General features: G+C 39.6%; 14 protein-coding genes and 1 pseudogene across 14 annotated transcripts in view; all 15 read right to left on the bottom strand.

Annotated features, from left to right (window-relative positions):
* Window positions 1-644: 644 nt before the first annotated feature.
* LOC120098314 (ATP synthase F(0) complex subunit C1, mitochondrial-like) lies at window positions 645-8,246 on the bottom strand (annotated as a pseudogene).
* Window positions 8,247-15,750: 7,504 nt separating this feature from the next.
* Pcdha4 (protocadherin alpha 4) overlaps window positions 15,751-21,377 on the bottom strand; it is a 243,172-nt gene continuing 237,545 nt past the window's right edge. The window contains exon 4 of the mRNA NM_053933.2: window positions 15,751-18,462. Within this exon, the coding sequence (NP_446385.1) occupies window positions 18,152-18,462 (311 nt within the window). The 3' untranslated portion in view covers window positions 15,751-18,151. The remainder of the gene's footprint in view (window positions 18,463-21,377) is intronic.
* Pcdha13 (protocadherin alpha 13) overlaps window positions 15,751-21,377 on the bottom strand; it is a 179,018-nt gene continuing 173,391 nt past the window's right edge. The window contains exon 4 of the mRNA NM_053934.3: window positions 15,751-18,462. Coding sequence (NP_446386.2) covers window positions 18,152-18,462 — 311 coding nt within the window. The 3' untranslated portion in view covers window positions 15,751-18,151. The remainder of the gene's footprint in view (window positions 18,463-21,377) is intronic.
* Pcdha5 (protocadherin alpha 5) overlaps window positions 15,754-21,377 on the bottom strand; it is a 235,590-nt gene continuing 229,966 nt past the window's right edge. The window contains exon 4 of the mRNA NM_199505.4: window positions 15,754-18,462. Coding sequence (NP_955799.1) covers window positions 18,152-18,462 — 311 coding nt within the window. The 3' untranslated portion in view covers window positions 15,754-18,151. The remainder of the gene's footprint in view (window positions 18,463-21,377) is intronic.
* The window catches only part of Pcdha9 (protocadherin alpha 9), a 211,291-nt gene continuing 205,667 nt past the window's right edge, over window positions 15,754-21,377 (bottom strand). Inside the window, exon 4 of the mRNA NM_199508.1 lies at window positions 15,754-18,462. Within this exon, the coding sequence (NP_955802.1) occupies window positions 18,152-18,462 (311 nt within the window). The 3' untranslated portion in view covers window positions 15,754-18,151. The remainder of the gene's footprint in view (window positions 18,463-21,377) is intronic.
* Pcdha1 (protocadherin alpha 1) overlaps window positions 15,755-21,377 on the bottom strand; it is a 264,765-nt gene continuing 259,142 nt past the window's right edge. The window contains exon 4 of the mRNA NM_199503.1: window positions 15,755-18,462. Coding sequence (NP_955797.1) covers window positions 18,152-18,462 — 311 coding nt within the window. The 3' untranslated portion in view covers window positions 15,755-18,151. The remainder of the gene's footprint in view (window positions 18,463-21,377) is intronic.
* Pcdha2 (protocadherin alpha 2) overlaps window positions 15,755-21,377 on the bottom strand; it is a 255,785-nt gene continuing 250,162 nt past the window's right edge. Inside the window, exon 4 of the mRNA NM_199504.1 lies at window positions 15,755-18,462. Within this exon, the coding sequence (NP_955798.1) occupies window positions 18,152-18,462 (311 nt within the window). The 3' untranslated portion in view covers window positions 15,755-18,151. The remainder of the gene's footprint in view (window positions 18,463-21,377) is intronic.
* The window catches only part of Pcdha3 (protocadherin alpha 3), a 249,612-nt gene continuing 243,989 nt past the window's right edge, over window positions 15,755-21,377 (bottom strand). Inside the window, exon 4 of the mRNA NM_053941.1 lies at window positions 15,755-18,462. Coding sequence (NP_446393.1) covers window positions 18,152-18,462 — 311 coding nt within the window. The 3' untranslated portion in view covers window positions 15,755-18,151. The remainder of the gene's footprint in view (window positions 18,463-21,377) is intronic.
* Window positions 15,755-21,377, bottom strand: part of Pcdha6 (protocadherin alpha 6) — a 228,659-nt gene continuing 223,036 nt past the window's right edge. Inside the window, exon 4 of the mRNA NM_199506.1 lies at window positions 15,755-18,462. Within this exon, the coding sequence (NP_955800.1) occupies window positions 18,152-18,462 (311 nt within the window). The 3' untranslated portion in view covers window positions 15,755-18,151. The remainder of the gene's footprint in view (window positions 18,463-21,377) is intronic.
* Window positions 15,755-21,377, bottom strand: part of Pcdha7 (protocadherin alpha 7) — a 222,498-nt gene continuing 216,875 nt past the window's right edge. The window contains exon 4 of the mRNA NM_199507.1: window positions 15,755-18,462. Coding sequence (NP_955801.1) covers window positions 18,152-18,462 — 311 coding nt within the window. The 3' untranslated portion in view covers window positions 15,755-18,151. The remainder of the gene's footprint in view (window positions 18,463-21,377) is intronic.
* Window positions 15,755-21,377, bottom strand: part of Pcdha8 (protocadherin alpha 8) — a 216,569-nt gene continuing 210,946 nt past the window's right edge. Inside the window, exon 4 of the mRNA NM_053942.1 lies at window positions 15,755-18,462. Coding sequence (NP_446394.1) covers window positions 18,152-18,462 — 311 coding nt within the window. The 3' untranslated portion in view covers window positions 15,755-18,151. The remainder of the gene's footprint in view (window positions 18,463-21,377) is intronic.
* The window catches only part of Pcdha10 (protocadherin alpha 10), a 204,937-nt gene continuing 199,314 nt past the window's right edge, over window positions 15,755-21,377 (bottom strand). Inside the window, exon 4 of the mRNA NM_053939.2 lies at window positions 15,755-18,462. Coding sequence (NP_446391.1) covers window positions 18,152-18,462 — 311 coding nt within the window. The 3' untranslated portion in view covers window positions 15,755-18,151. The remainder of the gene's footprint in view (window positions 18,463-21,377) is intronic.
* Pcdha11 (protocadherin alpha 11) overlaps window positions 15,755-21,377 on the bottom strand; it is a 197,937-nt gene continuing 192,314 nt past the window's right edge. Inside the window, exon 4 of the mRNA NM_199486.2 lies at window positions 15,755-18,462. Coding sequence (NP_955780.1) covers window positions 18,152-18,462 — 311 coding nt within the window. The 3' untranslated portion in view covers window positions 15,755-18,151. The remainder of the gene's footprint in view (window positions 18,463-21,377) is intronic.
* Pcdha12 (protocadherin alpha 12) overlaps window positions 15,755-21,377 on the bottom strand; it is a 192,027-nt gene continuing 186,404 nt past the window's right edge. The window contains exon 4 of the mRNA NM_053940.1: window positions 15,755-18,462. Within this exon, the coding sequence (NP_446392.1) occupies window positions 18,152-18,462 (311 nt within the window). The 3' untranslated portion in view covers window positions 15,755-18,151. The remainder of the gene's footprint in view (window positions 18,463-21,377) is intronic.
* Pcdhac2 (protocadherin alpha subfamily C, 2) overlaps window positions 15,755-21,377 on the bottom strand; it is a 43,117-nt gene continuing 37,494 nt past the window's right edge. Inside the window, exon 4 of the mRNA NM_201422.1 lies at window positions 15,755-18,462. Coding sequence (NP_958825.1) covers window positions 18,152-18,462 — 311 coding nt within the window. The 3' untranslated portion in view covers window positions 15,755-18,151. The remainder of the gene's footprint in view (window positions 18,463-21,377) is intronic.

Here is a 21,377-nt window from a genome sequence, read left to right as displayed (position 1 = left end):
TGAATATTATGTGCTAAGAGAACTTACTTTTCTGGTCTGTTCTATTTGGTAGTCTGCATGCTTCTTGTATCTTAATAGACATCTCCTTCTTTAGGGAAATTTTTTCTATGATTTTGTTGAAAATGTTTTCTGTGACTTTGACCTGGTTCTCCTCCTTCCTCTATTCTTATTATTCTAGATTGATCAGAGTGTCCTATATTTCCTGGATGTTTTGTGCCAGGATATTTTTAGATTCAACATTTTTATTGACTGAAGTGCCCATGTCTTTTATTGTATCTTCTATGACTGAACTTCCCTCTTCTATCTCTTGTATTCTGTTGGTGAGCTTTGCTTCTGAGATTCCTGTTCTGGTTTCTAAACGTTTTTATTTCCCAATTTCTCTTGTTTTCTTTATTGATTCTATTTCCACTTGCAGGTCTTGAACTATTTTATTCATTTCTTCCACTGTTTGTGTTCTCATAGATTTCTCTAATGAATTTATTAATTTCCTCTTTAAAGACCTCTATTATTTTTATAAAGACTATTTTAAGGTTTTTTATGGTTTAGAAAAACATTTCTGTTTAATGATAAAGCTCAGCACACTCCAGCACCAGGACTGACATGGAGTCAAACCTGTAAGGACGACTGGGTGACCCTATGGAGCCTCACATGGTGAAGAGGATGAGGAAAGCAACTGTCAAACACAAGAGCCCCGTGGCCTCAGATAGGGCAAAACCCAGAATAGCATAGAAGAGCTGTTGCTTGAGAGATGGGTTCCTGGCATAGTAAATAACCAAGCTACTAAACACTGTGTCAATGCCAGTCCCTGATCCAGCCACACCAACTGTGGCAGCACCAGCTCCAATAAACTTGGCTGCTGTGTTGATTCCCTGGGAAATAACACTGGTCTGGAATTTCCATCTGTCCACCTGGGGCAGAGAGCTGCTATACAAGGGCTTTTAAATGGGCCTCTGGTCTACTCAGGGGGAGGCAGACACAGGCCTAATTAGACCCCTGGTATAGGAGTGGATCAGAACTAAAGAAATGATCAGTGCCTTGGTGGTCTGAATTTTTCAATCTCACAGCTTTAGCCCTTGATCTCCTATTTTAAGGTCTTTTACTTATCCTTCAGCTATGTTGGTATACTCAGGGCCTACTGCAGTAGGGTTGCTGGGCTCTGTGAGAGACATATTGTTCTGGCTGTTATTGATTGTGCTTTTGCACTGGCATCTAAACATCTGGGCTTTGGAAGATGTAATTCTAAGTGCTAATATCTTGTCTTGTCTTTTTGGGAAGGTTAATATTTTGTCCCTTGGTTTTTGTTGCCCTCTTTGGTTCTTAGGAAAATGTGATGGCTGTCTGTTGCCTGGTAGAAAATGCTTCTGGGATCCTTGTAGATGTGGTCACTGGGGGTTCCAAGTAAAATGTGTTTCTTGGTATTGAGAACTGACCCTTAAAAGTGGGGATGGATAAGGGTGTGGTGCTGAAAGGATCTACAAGAGGGAGGGAGGAGAGCAGGGTTTTCCACCAGAATCTTCTTAGACCCTTGGTATTGGAGAAGTAAAGGAAGAAAGGCCACAACAGGAGGCTGCTACAGAGCTGAGGATGAGGCTAGGGAATTGGATTTGGAAAAACAAAGGGAGAGGTGAAGATCTGCAGTGAGCCTACTCGCTTCCTTGCTCAGAATGGCCCTGTGGGCTCCCAGAGAGTGACTGCTGGAGTTAGAGACTGGCATAAAGCTAAGAATGGTGGAGGGAAAGTTAGAAGAGAGATCTGTTGATCTATTGGATATGAGGGCAGGAGGGAAGGAAAGATGCGCAGGGGTCCCCCACAGAGCTAGGGATGAGACTTGGAGATTAGGTTGGAGGAGAGGAGCAACAGGCAAAGGTCTGCAGTTAGTCTACCTGCTGCCCTGGCTGGAGTACCAATGTCATCTTTTAAAGTATTTGTTTATTCTTGCTATTCGCTGTAATATTACTTTGTGGCTTTCTAATTCCTAGGAGCATTTTGTCTTTGGATGTTGTTCATGGTGGTTTTGAAATTTAAATAAATTAAAAAGTATACATATGAAATAAGTATTTTCTTTGTTTTTTTCTTTTTTATCTTCGATTTTTATTAAATTGGGTATTTCTTATTTACAATTCAAATGTTATTCTCTTTCCAGGTTTCCTGTCCATCAGCCCCCTAAACCCTCCCTCTCCCCTCTTTGTTTTTTTCTCTTCATAAAATTTGACCCATCTTGAGGTGTTTTTAATCCATCAATTTTCATTATAGCTTATAACCCTAATATTCGCTTGTCCTTCGTGAACCCTGATTATAGATGTTTATATGTAGTTTAAACCATGTGGCTGTCTGCTAAGTGGAACTTCTGGGGAGCCCTCCTAAAATTTCCTTTTCTTTCTGATGAAAATGCTGGAGTACTAAGATCCACACTGAACTATGGGAGATTTGGTAATGGGGATATCCATCTAAGGACAGAGAAGAGAAGTTATACCTCCAATCCTAAATAATAGAGCAAACCCAGCGTCCACAAGGACTCCCTACCACCACACTTCTTTTTAGGAGGGGAGCATAACTTCCATCCTGACTAAGCCACTTTTATTTTTGAGTCTTTTAAATCCAAACCCATTTATCTCTTTATTTTTAATACCTTATCAGCTCCCCACCCCCTGTGGGTGTGTATACACCTCTTTTCATGTGTGTACTTTACTTAATTTTATTAAATTTATTTTGGTGTGTAACCCTTTTACACTTTAATGGGGTAAAATGAGCATAAAATTTACCACGTTAACCATTTCAAAACTGCTTTCACAATTGTAGGCTTAAATTTTTCAGAACCTACTTTAATTGGGGTTCTTTTAATGTTTCAACCTCCTTTCTAGCTGCCCTCTGGAGGTAGGAGGAAGAAAGGTCTATAGGAAACAGTGTTTGTGGACCTGTTTAGAAGTACTTCTTTTGGGAGATCCTGATCTTTGTTGTCAGGACATTAGCAGTCCAGTCCAAAACATCAAACATGAATCAGTTGCAACAGTCCAGTCTAATTGGCAAACACCAAACACTAATCTGTAGCAGCGGCCCGATCCAGAAGAAACTGTGAGGCTCTGCCAAATTAGCCCAGGTCCAAGGACGTAGCAAGAAACAACCAGAGTATCACAAAAGTCTGTGACAAGTTACTCTCTATGACGTCATGAGAAGCGAAGATCAATGCAGCAGTGCAAGGCAAACCAATGCAAAAGCTTCATCACACTGTCTGTGCAGTTATATTTATATTCTTTTTAATCATCATGCTTCCTTTCACATGCCTGCTTCTGCAAGATACCTCTCCCCTGTGTCTGCTTCAGCAAAACGTCATATGACGTAACCGAGTCTCCAGAGAAACCAGAAATTGCCATTTCACACATTGTACGGTTTTGCCTCCATCCATCACAAAACCTTTTTGCATTTTGTAAAACCAAAACCTTATTAAATAATTATCCATCCTACCTTACAGACCCCAAAAACCAATTTCTTTTATATGCCTATTTTAAAATATTTATTTTGTATCTACTTGCTGGTAAGTGAAATAAACCAGACTCAGAAAGACAAATACTACAGGAACTCTCCCATGAAATCTTGGGTCATTTAAGAAATCAGCAGAAAAAAAGTGGGATCAGGGAACAAGAGGCTTTGTGGAGTTGAGTATGATCAAAGATCATAATACACATATGGAAAATGTCATAATAAAACCCATTATTTTCACAATTAATATGTTAATAGAAAAAATACTTTATGACTTTTACCACTATCTCCTTAAAGAGACATGACATTTGGAGATAGCTTTGTTTGGCTCATTTCACACAGGGTCATGCGTGAAAGTTCAATCATGTTCAATAGTATGTGTAGAATCTCCTTCTTTCTGTGATAAATAACGTGTATGTATGTGTGCATGCACATCACACACACACACACACACACACATATACACATACACACATACATACACACACACACACACACACACACACACACACACAAAGTCCAGACCACATATTACTAGTCCATTCACCTGTGGTGGGCATTGATCTAGTTGCCATGTTTTAGCTATTGTGGTGGTTTGAATAGGTTTGATTCTCCTATACTCAGGTGTTGAATGCTTAGCCCACAAGGAGTGGCACTATTATGAAGTATGGTCTTATTTAAGTAGCTGTGGCCTTGTTGGAAGAAGTGTGTCCCTGTGAGGGTTGGCTTTGAGGCCTCCTATCCTTAAACTGCACCCAGTATGAAATTCCATTCTCCTCGCTGCCTTTCTATCAAGATGCAGAACTCTTAGCTCCTCTAGCACTAAGTTTGCCTACACAGCGCCATACATCCCACCATGATGATAATGGACTGAACCGCTGAAACTGTAAGCCAGCTCCAATGAAATGTTTGCCTTATAAGAGTTGGTTGCTTGGTCACAGTGGCTCTTCACAGCAATGAGACCCTAAGAGAGCCATTATGAATAAAAACCTCTGTGAATGTGAGTTTGTTGATATCTGCTTATGGTTTTTCAATTTCTTAGAATATGTGTCCAGATATGGAATTCCTAGATAATACACTAATTCTAATCTTATTTTAGGGGGCAGGCCATGCTGCTTTGTATAGTGGTTATCCTATGCTATATTCCTACCAACATAAGGGTTGCAATTCCTCCTCATCCTCACCAACACAGTATTTCCTGTTTTACTGAATTATAAGCCATCCAAATAGCCATGAGCTCTTAGAGCTTGTAGCACCCTATTACATTTACCCTAATATCTAGCGATGCTAAACTTACTTTCTTGCACTTAGTGTTCCCTTGTGTATCTTCTTTGAAGAAATGTCTATTCAAGTCTTTTGCCCAATTTTGAATTGGGTTGTTTGAACTTTTGTTGCATTTTCCAAGGTCTCTGTGTATTCTAGATTCATACATACTTTACAAAGTCATAAAAATAACACATGCTAATTGTAAAAGACACAAAGAGGCATGTAATAGGAAAGAATGTGTCAAACATGATATCCCTACCTACCAAAAGTAAAAGCATGTTTAATATTCTTGGAATATTTTCTTTCTGCTTTTTTTCCCTTTGTGTCTCATTTTACATAGCAAAATACTTGGTTTATGGCAAGTGTCACAAAATATCAGTTTATTGATTAAAGTATGTATATATTCATTTACATCTTGACTTTTGGCACTTTAGTAGATGAAACAAAGGTACATTGTTTTATTAATATTAAAATATAATGAAGATATTGGTACATAGATTTTTGTCTAACTATAATTTCTATAAATGGAAAGATAATAGCTTTGAGCACATCATAATAAAAGGTTAGATTTTAATGGGACCAGTACCCATCTTTGTATCCAATATGTAAAGCAATGAAAGTTTGAAATATAGAAGGCAAATGAGGATCATTTGTTACTGACAAATCTGATATTAGAGAAGGTGGACATATATTGTGAAAAATATGATTCTTACACTGACTTCTAGAACTGAGCCCAAGAAAGGTAGTTTTTAAGAAATTGGCAGGCATGGAGTAGAATATGGGCTTCAGATGGGGAGTTTGAATCAAGAAAAAAGAAACAGATGGCTTATGCATGCACTATTTACCCTTCCAAACTCTGCTGTCAGGAGGCAGAGTTCTTCCCAAGAAGAAGCGCAGGATTAGGTGCATGTGGGCTAGAAATATCAAATTATTACAGCTCCTTTGAAATGGAAAGGAGGGAGAAAGGGCACCTCATGTCTTTGAGTATTGCTGTATTCATTACTTCCATGACAAAAATACCTGACCAAAACCAAGTTGAGATGGAGGAGGGACCATTCTGAACCCCACCTTGGTGGGGAAGGCCTGGTAGCAGGAACATGAGGAGTGGCTCACATTCAATCATGGTGCAGAAGCAGAGACAGTGCATGTACCCTATCTCCCCATACATTCCTTTTTACTAAAGCTCATATTCCAGTCCATGCAAGACACACCCAGAGTCTGTCTTCCCTCTCAGTTAATGCAGAAAAAACACCTATACATATTTAATAAATGAATAGAATTTAAAACCTGCTGCTGCTGCTGCTGCTGCTGCTACTACTACTACTACTCACACACACACACACACACACACAAACACACACACACACACACACACACACACACACACACACAGGAGATTTAACCCAGAACCTTGGGTGTGCTAGTCATGGGTGCTACCTCTGAGCATATTATACCTCAGCTCTACCTAGAATTTTAATGGATAATATCCAATATGTAATTATTTCAGTTTATTACTTTTGCTCACTAATGGCATTGAACAGTTGAACATCTTCCATGTTTAAAATTCTGTAGTCATTTTTTTCATATTTCTGAAAGCCTAAGCACTTTTCTTATACATTTTATGATTCCTTCATATAATAAAAATATATTTCATTTTATTTTCTGCTACAATTTTGACAGTCCAACTGCCTTTTTACAACAGGATTATACAGAAAGAGCCTATGTGATCATTTCCAGTCTTTGTGCTTTAATTTACTGCCTTCAGGCTTGGAAACTTTCTCTCTTAACAGGTGCTTAATAGATGTGGTCATTTGAATAGGTTCGGCCCTCTTGTGTTTGAATGCTTGGTCATAGGGAGTGGCACTATTGGGGGGTATGGCCTTATTGAAGGCCACTGTTGGTGGGGGGTAGGCTTTGAGGTCTCCGATGCTCAGGCTCCACCCAGTGTGGAAGAAAGCCTCCTCATGGATGCCTGTGGAAGAGAGTCTCTTTCTGGCTGCCTTTGGATCAAGATATAGAGCTCTCAGCTCCTCCTCCAACACCATGTCTGTCTGCACACTGCCATGCTTCTCACCATGATGAAACTGTAAGCCAGTCCCAATTAAATGTTTACCTTTATAAGAGTTGCCTTGGTCATGGTGTCTCTTCACAGCAAGAGAACCCAACTATGACAAGTCTTTATTTATCTCTTTAACCTAGTGCTATTCCTGGAGTTTGGGGCATGGTGAGAACGTTTGCTGCCCGTCATATCTCCATGCCCATGTGCTCTCTTCTTCACCATCTGCTCTCTCTGGGTAAGCAAACAGAAAGGCGGAGAAGTTGGAAAGAAATAAAACAAAATCAAGTGACATTGCTTTTCTTAGAAAGAAACAGTTTAATCTTCGGTTGGCCAGCTTCGTCGGGACACTTCTCCTTCATGGTTAGTAGGCTAAACTATGTTTTATCCTAAAATTAAAATAGGAAAATTCATTGTAAACTTCCATAATGTAAGAAGAGAAATGTCAACCTATTTTTAATGAAGGTGAATACCCTGAGAAATGAGCAAACTCCCATGTCCTATGTAAAATGTGTTAAATTTGAAATTTAAATTTAGACTAACTATCAGGCAGATTCATTTTAATGTAACTGATTTTTGAAGCTTGTTAAGTTTCTATTATTTAGAGTCTCACAATTAGGGTCTTACTGGAGATGAGAAGGTAAAATTGAAGAGATTAAAAAGGACAGTGTGAAAAGGAGAGGGAAAGGTAGGGAGAACCAATAAGGGGAGGAGGAACAGAAGAGAAAGGGAATCTGACAGAAGATGAATTAAAGAGCTGGGAGCAGGAGGGATAAGAAGGAGAAAGCTGAGCAGTAGTAGAACACCCTGTTCCAGGACAGCTGAAGCTACAAAGAAACAAAACAAAACAAATAAAGAAAAGAGGAGGGAGGGCTTGAGAAATGATTCAGAATCATTCAGAATAGGGTCAGGTACCATAGTGTGAACTTGTTAAAACAGACAAGACAAACAAAAGCTTCAAATTTCATCCACTGTACCTGGCATGTTTCTAAGCCCTTCTCAGATATTACTTCTTTCTTATGTAAGTTTTACTAAAAGACTTGATTATTTTATGAATTGAGTACATTGTTGCTGTCTTCAGACACACCAGAAGAAGGCATCAGACCCCATTACAGATGTCTGTGAGCTACCAAGTAGTTGTTGGGAATTGAATTCAGAACCTCTGGAGGATCAGCCAGTGCTCTTAACCACTGAGCCCCAGCCCCAGATTTTTCTTGATGTGTAAGGAGACATTAGCATCGTGGGGTTTTTTTTTTTTATTGTTGTTGAAATTGTTAGCACAGACAACCATTTTTCTCTTATAGTTTTTCTAATTATTGTTTATTATTATTATTGTTGTATGTGGATATACATGATGCAAAGCACACGTATCACGACACTTAGGTAGAGATCATAGGACAACGTTGTGACATCCATTTTCTCCTTCCACCTTTACCTGCTGAGCCATCTCACCGACCCTCAACTCCTTCAGAAAGTCTAATGCTTGTAAGAAGCAGGCTGCACCCAGCACTTCAGTGGCAGGAATTCCTCATGTTGCTATCCGAGTACTACAAAACTAGACTGAACATGTGGACTCCTTCTTGGTAAAATGGAAGAGAGATCTTGCCCCCTCTGGTTTTATTATGATTTCTGGAAGGTAGAACTCTAGAGCCAATGTACTTGGCCTCCTGTGCTTGATGGTTTCTAAGCTCCTGATGCAACAAGGCCTCTGGGGCACAGGCCTAATGCACTGTGTTCCTTCTATGAAATGTCAAGTCTGCATTTATTGCAGTAATTATCCACTACACAAATATATAGACTGAACATTGATTCTGAGATCACACTGTAATCTAGCTAGTGCATTCAGTGGGCCAAATAACACTATCAATTTTTCACAGTGTTTTAAAGCCAAATTTGCTGCTTAGATACTTAGAGGTGTCTTGTATTCTGATAAATAGTTGACTCCATATGTCAGGACAGTCGATAATATTCTTCTAATGGGAAAGACGGAAAACGCGCAACTTTATTGTAATTAAAGGAATGCAGCTGGAGCTTGGCTGTAGAATGTTTGCCTGACAGGCCTGAGGTCGTGAGTTCAAAGCCTACTGCTGCAAAAGGAAAAGGAAATACAAATTAAATCATCATTGTGTGTTTATTATGATTTCAAAGATGAGAAAGATCGATGATATGTATATTGCATGGGATGAAGAAACTTTCAACGTGTTGATACATGTACACTGCATTTCTAAGACTAATTTTGAAGTGTGTGTATGTGCACATGTATGTATACATGAGTGTATGTGTTTGTGTGTAATTGTACATATGTGTGTGTAGCTTTATTTATTTCACTGTTTTTGGAACTGGTTTTGAGAGAATAATTAGACTAATCTGGCAAATATCAAGAGTTTTCACTGTAATAAAAACTTAAAAGACTTTCAAATGAAATAAAGTATTACTGTATCACAGACTACTACACATAAGTTAAAGGATTTACATGCATGTGGGAAGACAGCAAATTATAGAGAACGAAGTTAGTACTACCCTTTAAAATACTTGTTAATGTGACTTCTGCCTCCAGTGCTCCTTTTAATCAAAGAGAGCTCAGTCACATGATCAGTTTTTCTCTCCCCCACCCCTCCATTTACCTCATGAAACTGTGGTGACTTACTTAACTGGGAAAAAATATTTGAGACAAAGCCTCACTTTATAGCCTTGAAGTTGCTATGTAGACCATGCTAGCCTAGAACTCACAGGGATGTACCTGCTTCTGCCTCCTGGGTCCTAGAATTAAAGGTGTGTGCACCACCACAGCCAGCATTTAATTAGAAATTTGAAGAAGAATAACTATTTAATGGCTAACTTAGCTCTGTCTGGGTTTGTCCATGAAATTTGACCAGCAATACTCATTCATTTCTCTTCCTCCACACTATGCCTGACACCCTGACGGGAGAGTTAATAATTTAGTGACCACATTTAGCATTCACACTCATCTAAGCTTTAACTCAGCTGTGTCATTACTAAAAAGGATACATTTAACCTTTGTGCTATTCTTTTATCATATGTGTCAGTTCAGAATTCCCGACAAGGAGAAGGTTGCTATTTATCAGGCTTCTTTGAACATATATGTTACATATGCAGTTATGTATGCCTTGAAAGTTGAGTCCTGAGGGTGCCTCCGTACTTCACTTACTATTTTTCATAAATAGATTTTCATATTGCATATTTAAAAAGAAAAGTTTGTGCTACTTTTAGGATCAATAGGTAGAAATCAATATAGATATTCTACTCTGAATAAAGAGAGAAAATATAACAGTGAAATTCTCCAATATTAACACAGCCTCTCTGAATTATGCCATTTATGGCTCCTGTGGGCATAAAGAAATGGGCAGTGTCATTCACTCCTGGTTGCCTCGGGTCTTATGGTATATGGTAATAGGAGAAAGAATTTATTTTGTCATTGACTAGTTGTGTGATATGGGAAAAGCTGTTCTCCTTTCTCTGGGCCTCAGTTTCCTCATTAAGGAAGTTTCTTTTGGATTCTTTGTAGTGTCCAGTGGCTGGTGCTTCGTGTACACCTTCCGAGTGTCATCTATTATCATGTTTTTAAGTGTCCTCTTGCCTCTTGGAATTCTCATTCCTGGGCCCAGCCCTTCCTGGTGGATGAGACCAAAGGTGATCTATGAATCATAATGGGGAGTCTGAAACAGAAGTTAACGTTTGTGAATCACTAGAGCAAGGAACTGTATGTTTGAAAACTATGAAAAAGAAGAGGAGAAGAATGAAATATACATAAAGATAGATAACCGGGGAAGATAAGCATAAGGAAAGAGTTCTGGCTTTTGAATCGCCAGTTTGGGTCGTTTTTGGAAGTCCAGCCTCATTCCCATCCTTAGTTTTAATGAGACAACCATGTGTCCTAGTGATAAATCATTTTAGCTTAACCTAAACGGATCTGGTTTCTTTGTCATCTAAGAATCTACAATGTACATCCATGTCAGTAGAAATGATCTTATCTTGCCCTTTGGGCCTGCTATGCTAGAGCTGTACGAAACAAAATCCCCAAGTGATTTCAATTTCACCTGGTTACTACTCAGCATGTGCAAGAGCTAGCTCCCTTTCCAGTCCAGAGTCCTCCACGATGAGATTTAGCAGTGCCTTCCTATTCTAGATACCATTTGCAAACATGGGCACCACCCACTCATGGTTGCTCTAGCAGGACCTTGTCAGATGTTGGAGTTGAACTGTCATTCTACCGTATCTTTGTGAAAGGTGTAACAGAAAGATTGAGGTTCCTGAGGAATTGGCCTAAAAGGGCTGAAGAGGGCTGGATAGCTGCTGCAGCAGAAAAGTAGACTGTGCTTTGTAGGGACAGGGAGAGCAGTCAACCCTGGAGAATGCAATAAGCCTTAGGACTTGAGACCATAATTCCTTTTAGAAACACTGGTTTGGGAAAGAAAATGTTATCAATAATTTAGAAAGAAAAATCATCTCAAGCTTTGAGTCAGATGGTTTTATAATTGAGATTTTTTTTTAAACTTGCAAATGCTTCCCTTGGTTCCCCTTGTCAACTTTACTATTTGATATGAAATTTGCTTGTCTTTAAAGTAAAATCAGTTCCTCAGGTAGTAAGTTCTGCTTTTCAGCTGAGATGTAACAACCCAGGAGAAACTGAGTGAGTTCTCTCCTCAGTGTAAAGCCAGATGACTTTAAAACCAAGAAGGCATTTTAATTCTGAGGCCCTTTGTTTTCACACACGTGGGTATCAGTCTTTTCCTGACGTGGAATCCCTGCACCTCATTATTCTAGATAAATAAATGAAGATAAACCTCCCTAGCCTTTTCCTGTTTTGATTGTATTTCTTCCTGTTTTTCATCATTTATTTATAAACAGAGTCAAAATATACCGTGGAATACTAAAAATGACTTTGTTTTCAGATGGAGGGATGTGATTATTGTATGCAAAGATGTATAAGAGTTCATTAACAATCTTGCAAACTTCCTCTGCACAATACACAAGGTTTAAGGACAGAGTTTATCACTGAAAACATGTGGTACTATTTATTTCTGGTAGCAAACTCTAGAAATAACCCAGACATTAATAAAATTAAAAGTTGACTGTACTAATATCTGAATTTTTATGGGACTTGAGGAAGTCTCTGTTATTATTAGTTAGAAACTGTACAGGGGAACAATCAACAACAGTGTTTGTTTTATTTTGTTTTGCTTTGCTTTTACTTTAAAAACAACTTAGCCTGTGTGTGATCTGTGCAGATGCATGCACAGAGGGAAAATGTGGAGATAGTTCACACTGGTTATCTGTGTAACGGTTTTCCTTTTTGAAAATATGATTGCATCTATTCACAGACAGTGTGCTTACGAACACTAAAGCTTCTGGGAGTCAGTGCTCTCCCTTTTGGTGTGGTACTAGGGACTGAACTCAGGTTCTCAGGTTTGGCGACAAGCCCCTTTAGCTGCTGAGTCCTTTCAGGAACCTCCAGTTTTCTTAATGGTTTATTTAAAAAGGACATGTGTGACTTTCGTAATAGAAGTTCAATATCACATAAAATCAGAGTAAAGCAGTAGAAGCAAAACTTAAAGATGGGAACCATGTCATCAGTCTCCCCACACACTTATGTATCGGCGTTCATTTCTGTTAGCTCTTCTGTTAAACTGATCGGTGGTTATAGCAATTGCTTATCACTTCTGTGGCTAGAGAGCCTAGTGCATATCACATGACAACTTTGTAGCAGTGAAATACTGAACTTCATTTTTCACGACCTCGTGTCTTCTTCATTTATCTTTCTCCATTTTTTAATCCCTCGTTTCTTTATGCAGGCTAGACTCCATTCTGGGAGTAAACCTTCTAGTGCCTCTTAAAGGAGCTTAAGGGCAAACATAAGCCTGGCGATTTTTAGGGTAAAAGATTTTCAGGGTTTCAGATTTCAGCAGGCCCAAAGTGGATCAGTCTCAGGAGAAACTGGAAACCAACAAGCATTTTACTTAAGTCGTATAACAATGAAACCGTTGTGTACCACTGTTGGGTGCACACCAAAGGGAGGTTAGCACCACACTCATTTACTATCGTACACTTCTGAGTAATAAAAGGGGTGTGTGTGTGTGTGTGTGTGTGTGTGTACATAAGTGTACATGTATTCCTGAGTAAAAGGGGTATCTTAGTTGCAAGCTGTATCGTGTCATGCCAGTCAACAGCCAAACTAATCAGAGGAAGTAATGTGATTATTTCTCCATGAAGAGGAAACTCGTGCAAATGTAATTGAATAGGGTTAGGTGTGAGCAAACTGCCATTTCCTAAAGACGCCTCTGCTTTCCAGCCCGATGTTGTAGTTTTCTCTTTGTTTTGTTTACTTACCTAGTACAATTTTAGTGTTTAAATGGATTTTTTAAAATCTAGATTTAACACAAGAATTATATTTGTGTTTGGTCAGTTACATTTGTACTTTAGGGCAGTTTTAAACTTTAAAAAGAATTCATTATCATGAAATACCAAGACTCAGAATCTTATCTAAGAGCCAGCAGCCAAAGCTCTAGAGACTCACTGGGGAATCTCACCCTTAGTATGAGGTTAATTGGGATCTTTTTTTATTCTTTTGAGACAGGGTCTCAGGCATATAACTCTGTCTGGCCTCGAACTCACTCTGTAGACCAGGCTGGCCTCCAACTCTTGTAAAGATGTCTGCCTCTGTCTCCCAAGTGCTGGGATTAGAGGCATCGACCACCACTGCCTGAGAATGGCTGTCTAAATGGATAAATTCTTCACTCTATGTAGGAGAGCCTTACAAAGTAGCCTTAAGAAACCTCACTTGGACTTGTTCTTTATTGCCTGTCTGAGTCTAGACAGTCTAAGGTGCCCTGGCTATGCTTTTAATCCATCTGCCCAAAAGAGTCATCATGGGCCTCACCTCTCTTACCCTACTACTTAGACCCAGACTTTGATCCATTTGAACGTGAAGGTGACTTCAAGCCCAGGGTGTTTTCAGATCACTGATCATGGAGGTGAAGCAGCTACAAACAGATTGATCATTTAACTATTTACTTGAAGAATTCAAATTCATTTTATTCATGACAGAGATAAGAAAGGTGCCATGGGACTTTACTTCTTTTCCTCCAAGACGGAGCAAAGACACATGAGTAAATTTTTTTAAATTTGTGTTTATTATTGTGTATGTGTGTATGCACTTATGTGCCACAGCTTGCGTGTGGAGGTCAGAGGATAATTCTCGAGAGTCAGTTCTCTCTTTCCATCTTGGGTTCCAGGGACTGAACTCAGATCACAAGCGGTTGATTGTACCTACTGAGTCATTGCACACTGATTCCTGAGTGTTTTTAATGCCAGCTCTCTGTGGGGAGAGAGAGAGCTGTGTGTATGTGTGTGGAGTGTGTTGTACTATCTCCAGTTTGCACTTTGATGAATGAGATAACACCTCCCCCCTTAAAAAAAAGCGGGAAGGGAAAGATGGTTGATACTAATGATGATCACGTACATAATGTGGCAACCTTTTGAGATCATCTTGATAAAAGACTTCCCCATGGATATAAGCGCTCATGGCTTTGGGAATGAGTAGACTGGAACTGGAAAACTGAGAGCAGCATTTGCTAGGCTGTGGCTAGCTACAGAGAGATACCATGTTATTAACACACAGACTCCCTTCATCCCAGTCAGCTGCTGCTGTCCTTGTGGAAGCCTTAGAGGGGTTTTTAGCAGTACTTCCCTTCCACTTTAAAAGTGAGTTAACGAAGTTGCATGGTCACTCCCTCTCTCAGGTTTCCCCACTCTTGTTACTATTAGCATTTTGAACTAGAGAGCTCCTTTCTTGTGGGGGCCTCTCCTGTGAACTGTGTGGTGTTGAGCAGTGGCTTTGGTCTCTCCTCAGTAAAAGCCACAACATTCTCATCTCCAGTTAAGGAAGATGAAATGTCTCCTAACATAAACTGATGCCCTGCCCCTGAAGGGGAGAAGGACTGTTCATACTGAGAACTGTCCAATCTAAAGCCAATACTTAGCAAAATTTAAGCTTCAAAAGGATAATCTAATCTACCTGTTAACAGAAGGCGAAGCAGCATGGAATGAACCTACCCAGGAGGGTGGCGTTTAAGTACTCTATTGTCAACAAAAGTTCATTTGTGGGGGTGGCCCATGTGTGTGTTTGTGTGTGTGTAGTGTGTGTGTGTGTGTGTAGTGTGTGTGTGTAGTGTGTGTGTGTAGTGTGTCTGTATGTGTGTGCGTAGTGTATGTATGTGCACAGTGTGTGTGTGAAGTATGTGTGTGATGTGTGTAATGTGTAGAGTGTGTGAATGTGTGTGTGTGTGCGTGTGTGGTATGTGGGGTGTGTGTATGTGTGTGAAGTATGTGCATGGTGTGTTGTGGCTGTATTGAGGTGTGTGTGTGTGTGTGTGTGTGTGTGTGTGTGAAGTGTGTGGTGGTATGTTGTGGGCATGTGTGTGTATGTGTGTGAAGTGTGTATGTGGTGTGTTTTGTATGTGTATGTATATGTGTAGTATGGGGTGTGTGTCTGTGTGCAAAGTGTGTGTGGTATGTTGTATGTGTGTGTATCGGCGTGTGGTGTGTGGTGTGTGTATGTGTATAAACTGTGTGTGGTATGGTGTGGACATGTGTGTGGAGTGTGTGAGTGTCTATGGTATGTTTCTGTGTGTGATTACTTGGCTTCCTAATTGTAGAGAGGTACAAGGGCTAAATAAATAATTAAACATGATAGCTGAGGAGGGGGCCTGTAGTGATAAAAACTGATTTACTGCTGTTCTTGTCAGATTGAAATAGCAAAGCAGAAGTGACCATCACTCTCCTGGCTGTGAAGTGTGACTCTTGATTCCACCCTTGTTTCCCCCAGTGATAAACAAGATCCAGGTAACAGCCAGACTCTTCAGCAGTGACAGGTCATGATCATCAGTGTCCCGTATTCTCCTACTCTTATACTTAGAAATGACCACCATTGCTTTCACACCACCATTTCCATTTATTAGCAAGAACAGAGGAAATACCAATAGCACCAATTAAAAATGAATCCACATGACGTGTTTTATCCTTACAGCTGTAATAACTAATAACTAACACGAATTGGAAAGCACTTCATAAATTTAAAAAGTGCTGTACATATACATTATCGTTATCATCATTAATAAATTATAGCCCGATTCTCCTAGTTCAAAAGGCACGTAAGGTCAGTTACATGGGCTTCAGTGGGGCAAAATGATCACAACCTACAATGTAGCAATGGTTCACATGTGCTGTCAACAAGTTTTACCCCATGCAATCCTGCAGAGCTGAAGTTACACACCCTTCAAAATATGGGAGAATGAAGCTAAAAGTAGACAAGACAGGTTTTTTTTTTTGAGATTTTATGCCTTTTAAAATAGACTCCTACCTCTTTTATATGCTTTTAAATAGATGATATAATTAATCAAATGTTTACGTTGTGCACAACAAACTTAAAATGTCTTATTTATGGTAACAGCAAATTTTATTACTTTCTATGAGCTGATATTCCGGATAGCATTTCAAAGCAATCTGCAAATTCAAAGAGGTCAGATTGGTACAATTTTGTGCTTGCATACCCTCAGGGACTTTCTTCAGTATTTATTCCAGAATTCTTACTAGAAAAAAAAAACAGCTTTATCCATTCTCTTGCCAACAGGAGTCTTGGCAAGAGACAGCCCTTGGCTGACCATAAATAAAATTCCTTGAATCACCAGCATCTTGATTTAAGAAAGAAATTTTACTGTGTCTTTCATACACAAAAGCTGATTAACAATGGTTTAAAAAAAACACTATTCCACTTTTCCACAGGTGTACAAAAGGAAATATAACGGGCTTACATTCAACAATAAAGCTTAAAGTTCACTCTAGGTAATAGTTGCAGTAATATTCACATACACAAGCACAGAGTAAGTATATCTCAGGAGTCTTATAATAGCATACAGCATACATATGGGAGATTGATTCAGGTAACATCATAGGTGTTAGTAAGCTTAGCAATTCAGAGTGTTATAGAAAAGGAAAACTAAACAAGGCGAAGGTGTAGGCTAGCACACCGAGACAACCACAGAATCAGAGGAATGAAAAGTCTGCTCATTGAATGTATGAGAAAACAATATTTTTTCTTCAGTTTCTGGGTCTTAATATAGTGGGTTAGAGAAGGTTGTGTAATCAAAGTGCACATCATTTTTCTTAGAAAAGAGAGAAAGATCCTTTTATTTAGTAATTAATACATGCAAGAGGCAGCCCCCAGAGTGACCTGAAAGAGTAAAGCTGTGATTGGCAGGTGGCCGGTATAATACAGATGTTCCAGGCAATTCTCTTAAAGCACTTCTGTAGCAGCAATGATCATTTCAAATGGCTGTAGACTGGATTCTCTTCTTGAGGGAAGGTTGGGGGGAATTGTATTTGTCATATTTCTTTAAAGATTTATAGCTATAGACTTTCTCTTTTTTAATAAATCTATCAAACAACAAACAGCATAAAGTGAGGTCTTGGGTTTTTCTTTTGCTTTTTGCATATGTGTTGTCGGAAAAGGATGCATCCTTTTCATAAACATTGTGTGCAAAAGAATTCTTAATAGCGTGAGCACAAGGACATGTACAGGAAACACATCAGATCTGCTTCTGTTGCCCTGGCTGAACCTCTTGTTAAATACTTAACTGCTGGCTTGTGTGCATAACACAGGTTTTGAATAGAGTGATATTACTGCCAACAGATGTGAGGGACTCCTAAAGCTTTGTCAGTAGGGATGGTTTTGTCTGCTAGAGGATGACCACCACACCTCCAGTTGAGAGATTAAGAAAGTCTGGTCCTTTTAAGTTTCACTATTCCCCCTCCAGATCAAAGACTCCAGATGTTTATGTGCCTCTGGTTCCCAGCCCTTCTTACGTCAACTAGTCTAATCTGGACCATCCCAGCCAATACCCGGCTCTCGAACACTCTCGGTAGCCACACATGCCCAGTGACCACAAACACCCAGCTGCTCAGCCTGAATACCTTTCAGCCTGCCCTGCAAATATCAAGACAGGATGCTTGAAGCACAGGGCAGAGAGTCCAACTCTCACGGGCGGGGCTGGGAAGCTTCTCCTTTGCGGCGGGGGAGAAAGGAAACCTGGGTCTGCTTTTTAGGTTCTGAAAACAAGCCAGAGTGGAGAGAGAGAGTTAACACCAGACTTAGGAAAGCTATTAAGACAAAACCTGTTAAATGCGATCAAGACAGACACAGGGAACTTTCGGCAGATTTCTGAGGTCTCTAAGAGGGCTCATGTCATAGGAGAAAGGAGCGGGGGAGTTGCTACATGGGAGAGATTTGCCATTATTACAAAAACTGGCTAAGTGGCTTGTTTCCATTTGGTGGCCTCACTGGTCACTGTTGTCCGTCGTGCTGTTCCCTTTCTCTTTTTTCTCCTGGGTCTTGTTACCCTTCTTCTTTTTCTTCTTTTTCTTGGTCTCCTCCTTTTTGCCGAAGGTTATAAAATCGCTTTTGTCAATTTGGTTGTTAGCAGACTCCTGCCGGATGGAGATGATTGCAGGAGATCCTGGGATAATGAATTTGTCTGGCAACTCACCGGGACCGGGCTGTTTGGGGTTGCCGGGTCCGTATTTAAAGGTCCAGCTGTTGCTGTTGACACCAGCGCCCACTGGAGGGGACACCTCTCCTGCCTCTGGTTCTGAAAGACAAAGTATCACAAATCAACAACAGTGAAACCACGCCCTCCCTTGCTCCACACACGACTGGGAGAAATTGCCAGTGTCTGGGAACAACCAGCAGAGCAGATCTTCTTACCACAGGGCCCACAAATCTAGTTTTCTAATAACATGGTTTTGACTCTTTGGGAAGAATTTCCTGAATAACACAGCTGTGTAAGCTTGCCTGGGAACAAGACAGGAAATATTTAAGCTTAAGACAGAAAATGCTACTTTCAGTGTATTGATTGGGCACACAGTTATTTTTACTCTCTTTTCTGTTACTTGTTTTGTTTTTGTTTATTTTTTTTTCTAGACAGGGTTTCTCTGTGTAGTCCTGACTGTCCTAGAACTCGATCTGTAGACCAGGCTAGCCTCGAACTCATAAATCCTGAATGCTAGGATTAAACTTGTGTGCCTCTGCCACCTGGCTTATTTTCCCTTTTAATTCTGCCCAAACTATAAAGGGACCATTTGAACCAACTATCTGCTTTAATTCTATGGATAAAACAGAGATGAAATGGGAAGAAGTTGTGTATAGAGATCACTTCACAATAGAAGAGGATGAAATTCTGCTATTTGGATAAAGTATTTCAATTTCATTCCCAAGCCAGGCTTCCTTCCCCAGAGTGGTCATAGTCTATACACCAAGGCCTACAGAGTAGAAAATTGTTAACTTTTTGGAGAAGTAAAGTAACGTTTGCTCTGAGCCTGCAGAAGATGACTATGGAGGCACAGAAGGCTCCATAAAGTGTCATCGTGACTTAGAAAAGAAGCCAAAGCTGGAAAGAGAGGCATGGCCTGCCTGAAAAGGTGACTCAAGGAACCATGACACAGGAAACTTTTAAAAACATTAGGGTTTATGCACCTGGCTCTACTTTTGGGGAGACTCACAGAAAGTTCAGCCAAATAACTTGTTTATGTTCTTCTGCATCTTAAGGTTGTTAATACCTGGTATGTCCATGCCTTACTTCCAACCATTTCCTTGGTGTTCCTTAGTGCCACTGTTTTGAACACTGTCCACACCACATTTTGATACTATTTCCTAAACCAATCATCATATGTCATTCTTATCCTATCAAACCCCTCAGAAACACTTGTCACTTCCTTCTTGAAATAATGACTCATGAATTCTTTGTCACATAGGAGAATAATATACCCCCACGGGATCTTAGTGTTGGCCTGGGCTTCTGTGACACAATAGATTAAAATGAAAGAAAGAAAGTAAGTAAGAAAGAACGAAAGAAAACATCTTGATAGTGTATACATTCACATAGACATAGAAACACCAAGGGACTGGATAGTTTCCAAATGGATAGCTTTAATCTAATTTCATAGGTTTCAATACAGAGCAGTGAATTTTTAGACAGGTGACAAGACAAAGGAATGAACTGTTTATTCCTCAAGGATAACAACTTAAATGGTAGATGGCAACTGGTTAGTACAGGTTGTTACTATAGGTTCAAGTCCAGGCCAAATCCAATGTTAGCTGTTTCCTGGTGGTTACATTGAGTTCTCCCTAGTGTGTTTATGAGCACTTTTGTTTTTGTTTTCGTTTTTCAAATCTATGTTTTGCTTTTAGAAAAACCAAAAAGGAGCCAGAGAGAGTTTCTTCCTCTTCCATATTTTGCAGATGTGTCCTCAGGTCAGCACAGAACATTCTTCTGACCTTTTTTAAAAAACAAAAACAGAAAACAAAAAACACAAAAAACAAAAAACTTCCTTTGCATGGTCCTCTTCGCCTATGGCATTTGATAGATTTGGTCTGTGATTATCTTCTCTATTTTATCTCTATGCTCTCTTTTCAGGGTCTTAGCCCTGTTTGGGGGCAGGAATGACTAGCTATAATAAAAAGTCGAGCAAAGTGACACATACCCATAATTCCAGTATTCAGGAGGCTGAGGCAGAAGGATGGAAAAGCTCAAAGACAACCTGGACTATGTAACAAGTTCAAGGATAGCCCTGAACTATCTCAGATAAAAATAAATGTATGAACAAGTATACTAATGAGATACAGATATTTACTTAACGTTCCATCCCTCTGTGCTTCAGTCTTCTATACCCAACTGCCTCTTTGATGTCTCTGCTTACAAATTTCAAGAATTTGCAAACTTAAAAAAAAAAAAACTAAAATCAAGCTTTTGATTCTTCTCTTCTATTCGTGCCTAATCTTTCCAGGCTGAGCACACAAGATCTCATTAACCCGGTGGTCCCATCCAGGATGGACATAGCTTTATTGTCCTTTATTGTTCACTCTTTACAATGTATTGCCAAGACTTATTTCTGATGCTTCCTAAGTACATTCGACTCTGTTTCCTCCCCATGTCCCTTCTTTTCAGGACATCATAATCTCTTCTGTAAACCAAAGCAATAGCTCCCCCACTCCGCTTTCCTGCTTCCTCTTGGTCCCTCTCTAATTCCCCCACATTGTAGACAAATTATCCTTATTCTTTAAAGTCCTCCAGTTTTAAAAATGGAAGTAAAATTCTTTAAAATAGAAATCAGATGAGATCACTCTCCCACTTAAAATTATTCAATAATTGTCTATTGCCTTGACTGGGGAAAGGAGACTCTTTTGATATGGTCTATAAGAACTGTGAATAACCTGTGATGTGGTGCCTTTATTCTCCATCCATGGGGGTGTTTTGCCTCAAGATTTTGAAAATCTTAGGTAGATTGTGAAGGTGTAAGATTTGCACTAAGCTGTGGGAAAATAAGATGCTTTCAGTGTAAAGCTTCTCCAAGATTCTTGTTGGAAGATGCATCATAAAGTATAACAGTGACTTTAGAAGAGAAACCAGAGCCATCTCAAGCGATCTCCCTTTCATTCTTTAAAAATTCCATTTGAAAATATTTTTACGTGTATGCATGTTTTGCCTGCATGTATTTCTGTGTATCA

Source organism: Rattus norvegicus, chromosome 18 (genome assembly GCF_021556685.1).
Source record: "Rattus norvegicus strain SHRSP/BbbUtx chromosome 18, alternate assembly SHRSP_T2T, whole genome shotgun sequence".
NCBI lineage: Eukaryota > Metazoa > Chordata > Mammalia > Rodentia > Muridae > Rattus > Rattus norvegicus.
Note: the sequence above shows the minus strand (reverse complement) of the source record. Positions and strands in the feature narration are given on the sequence as shown.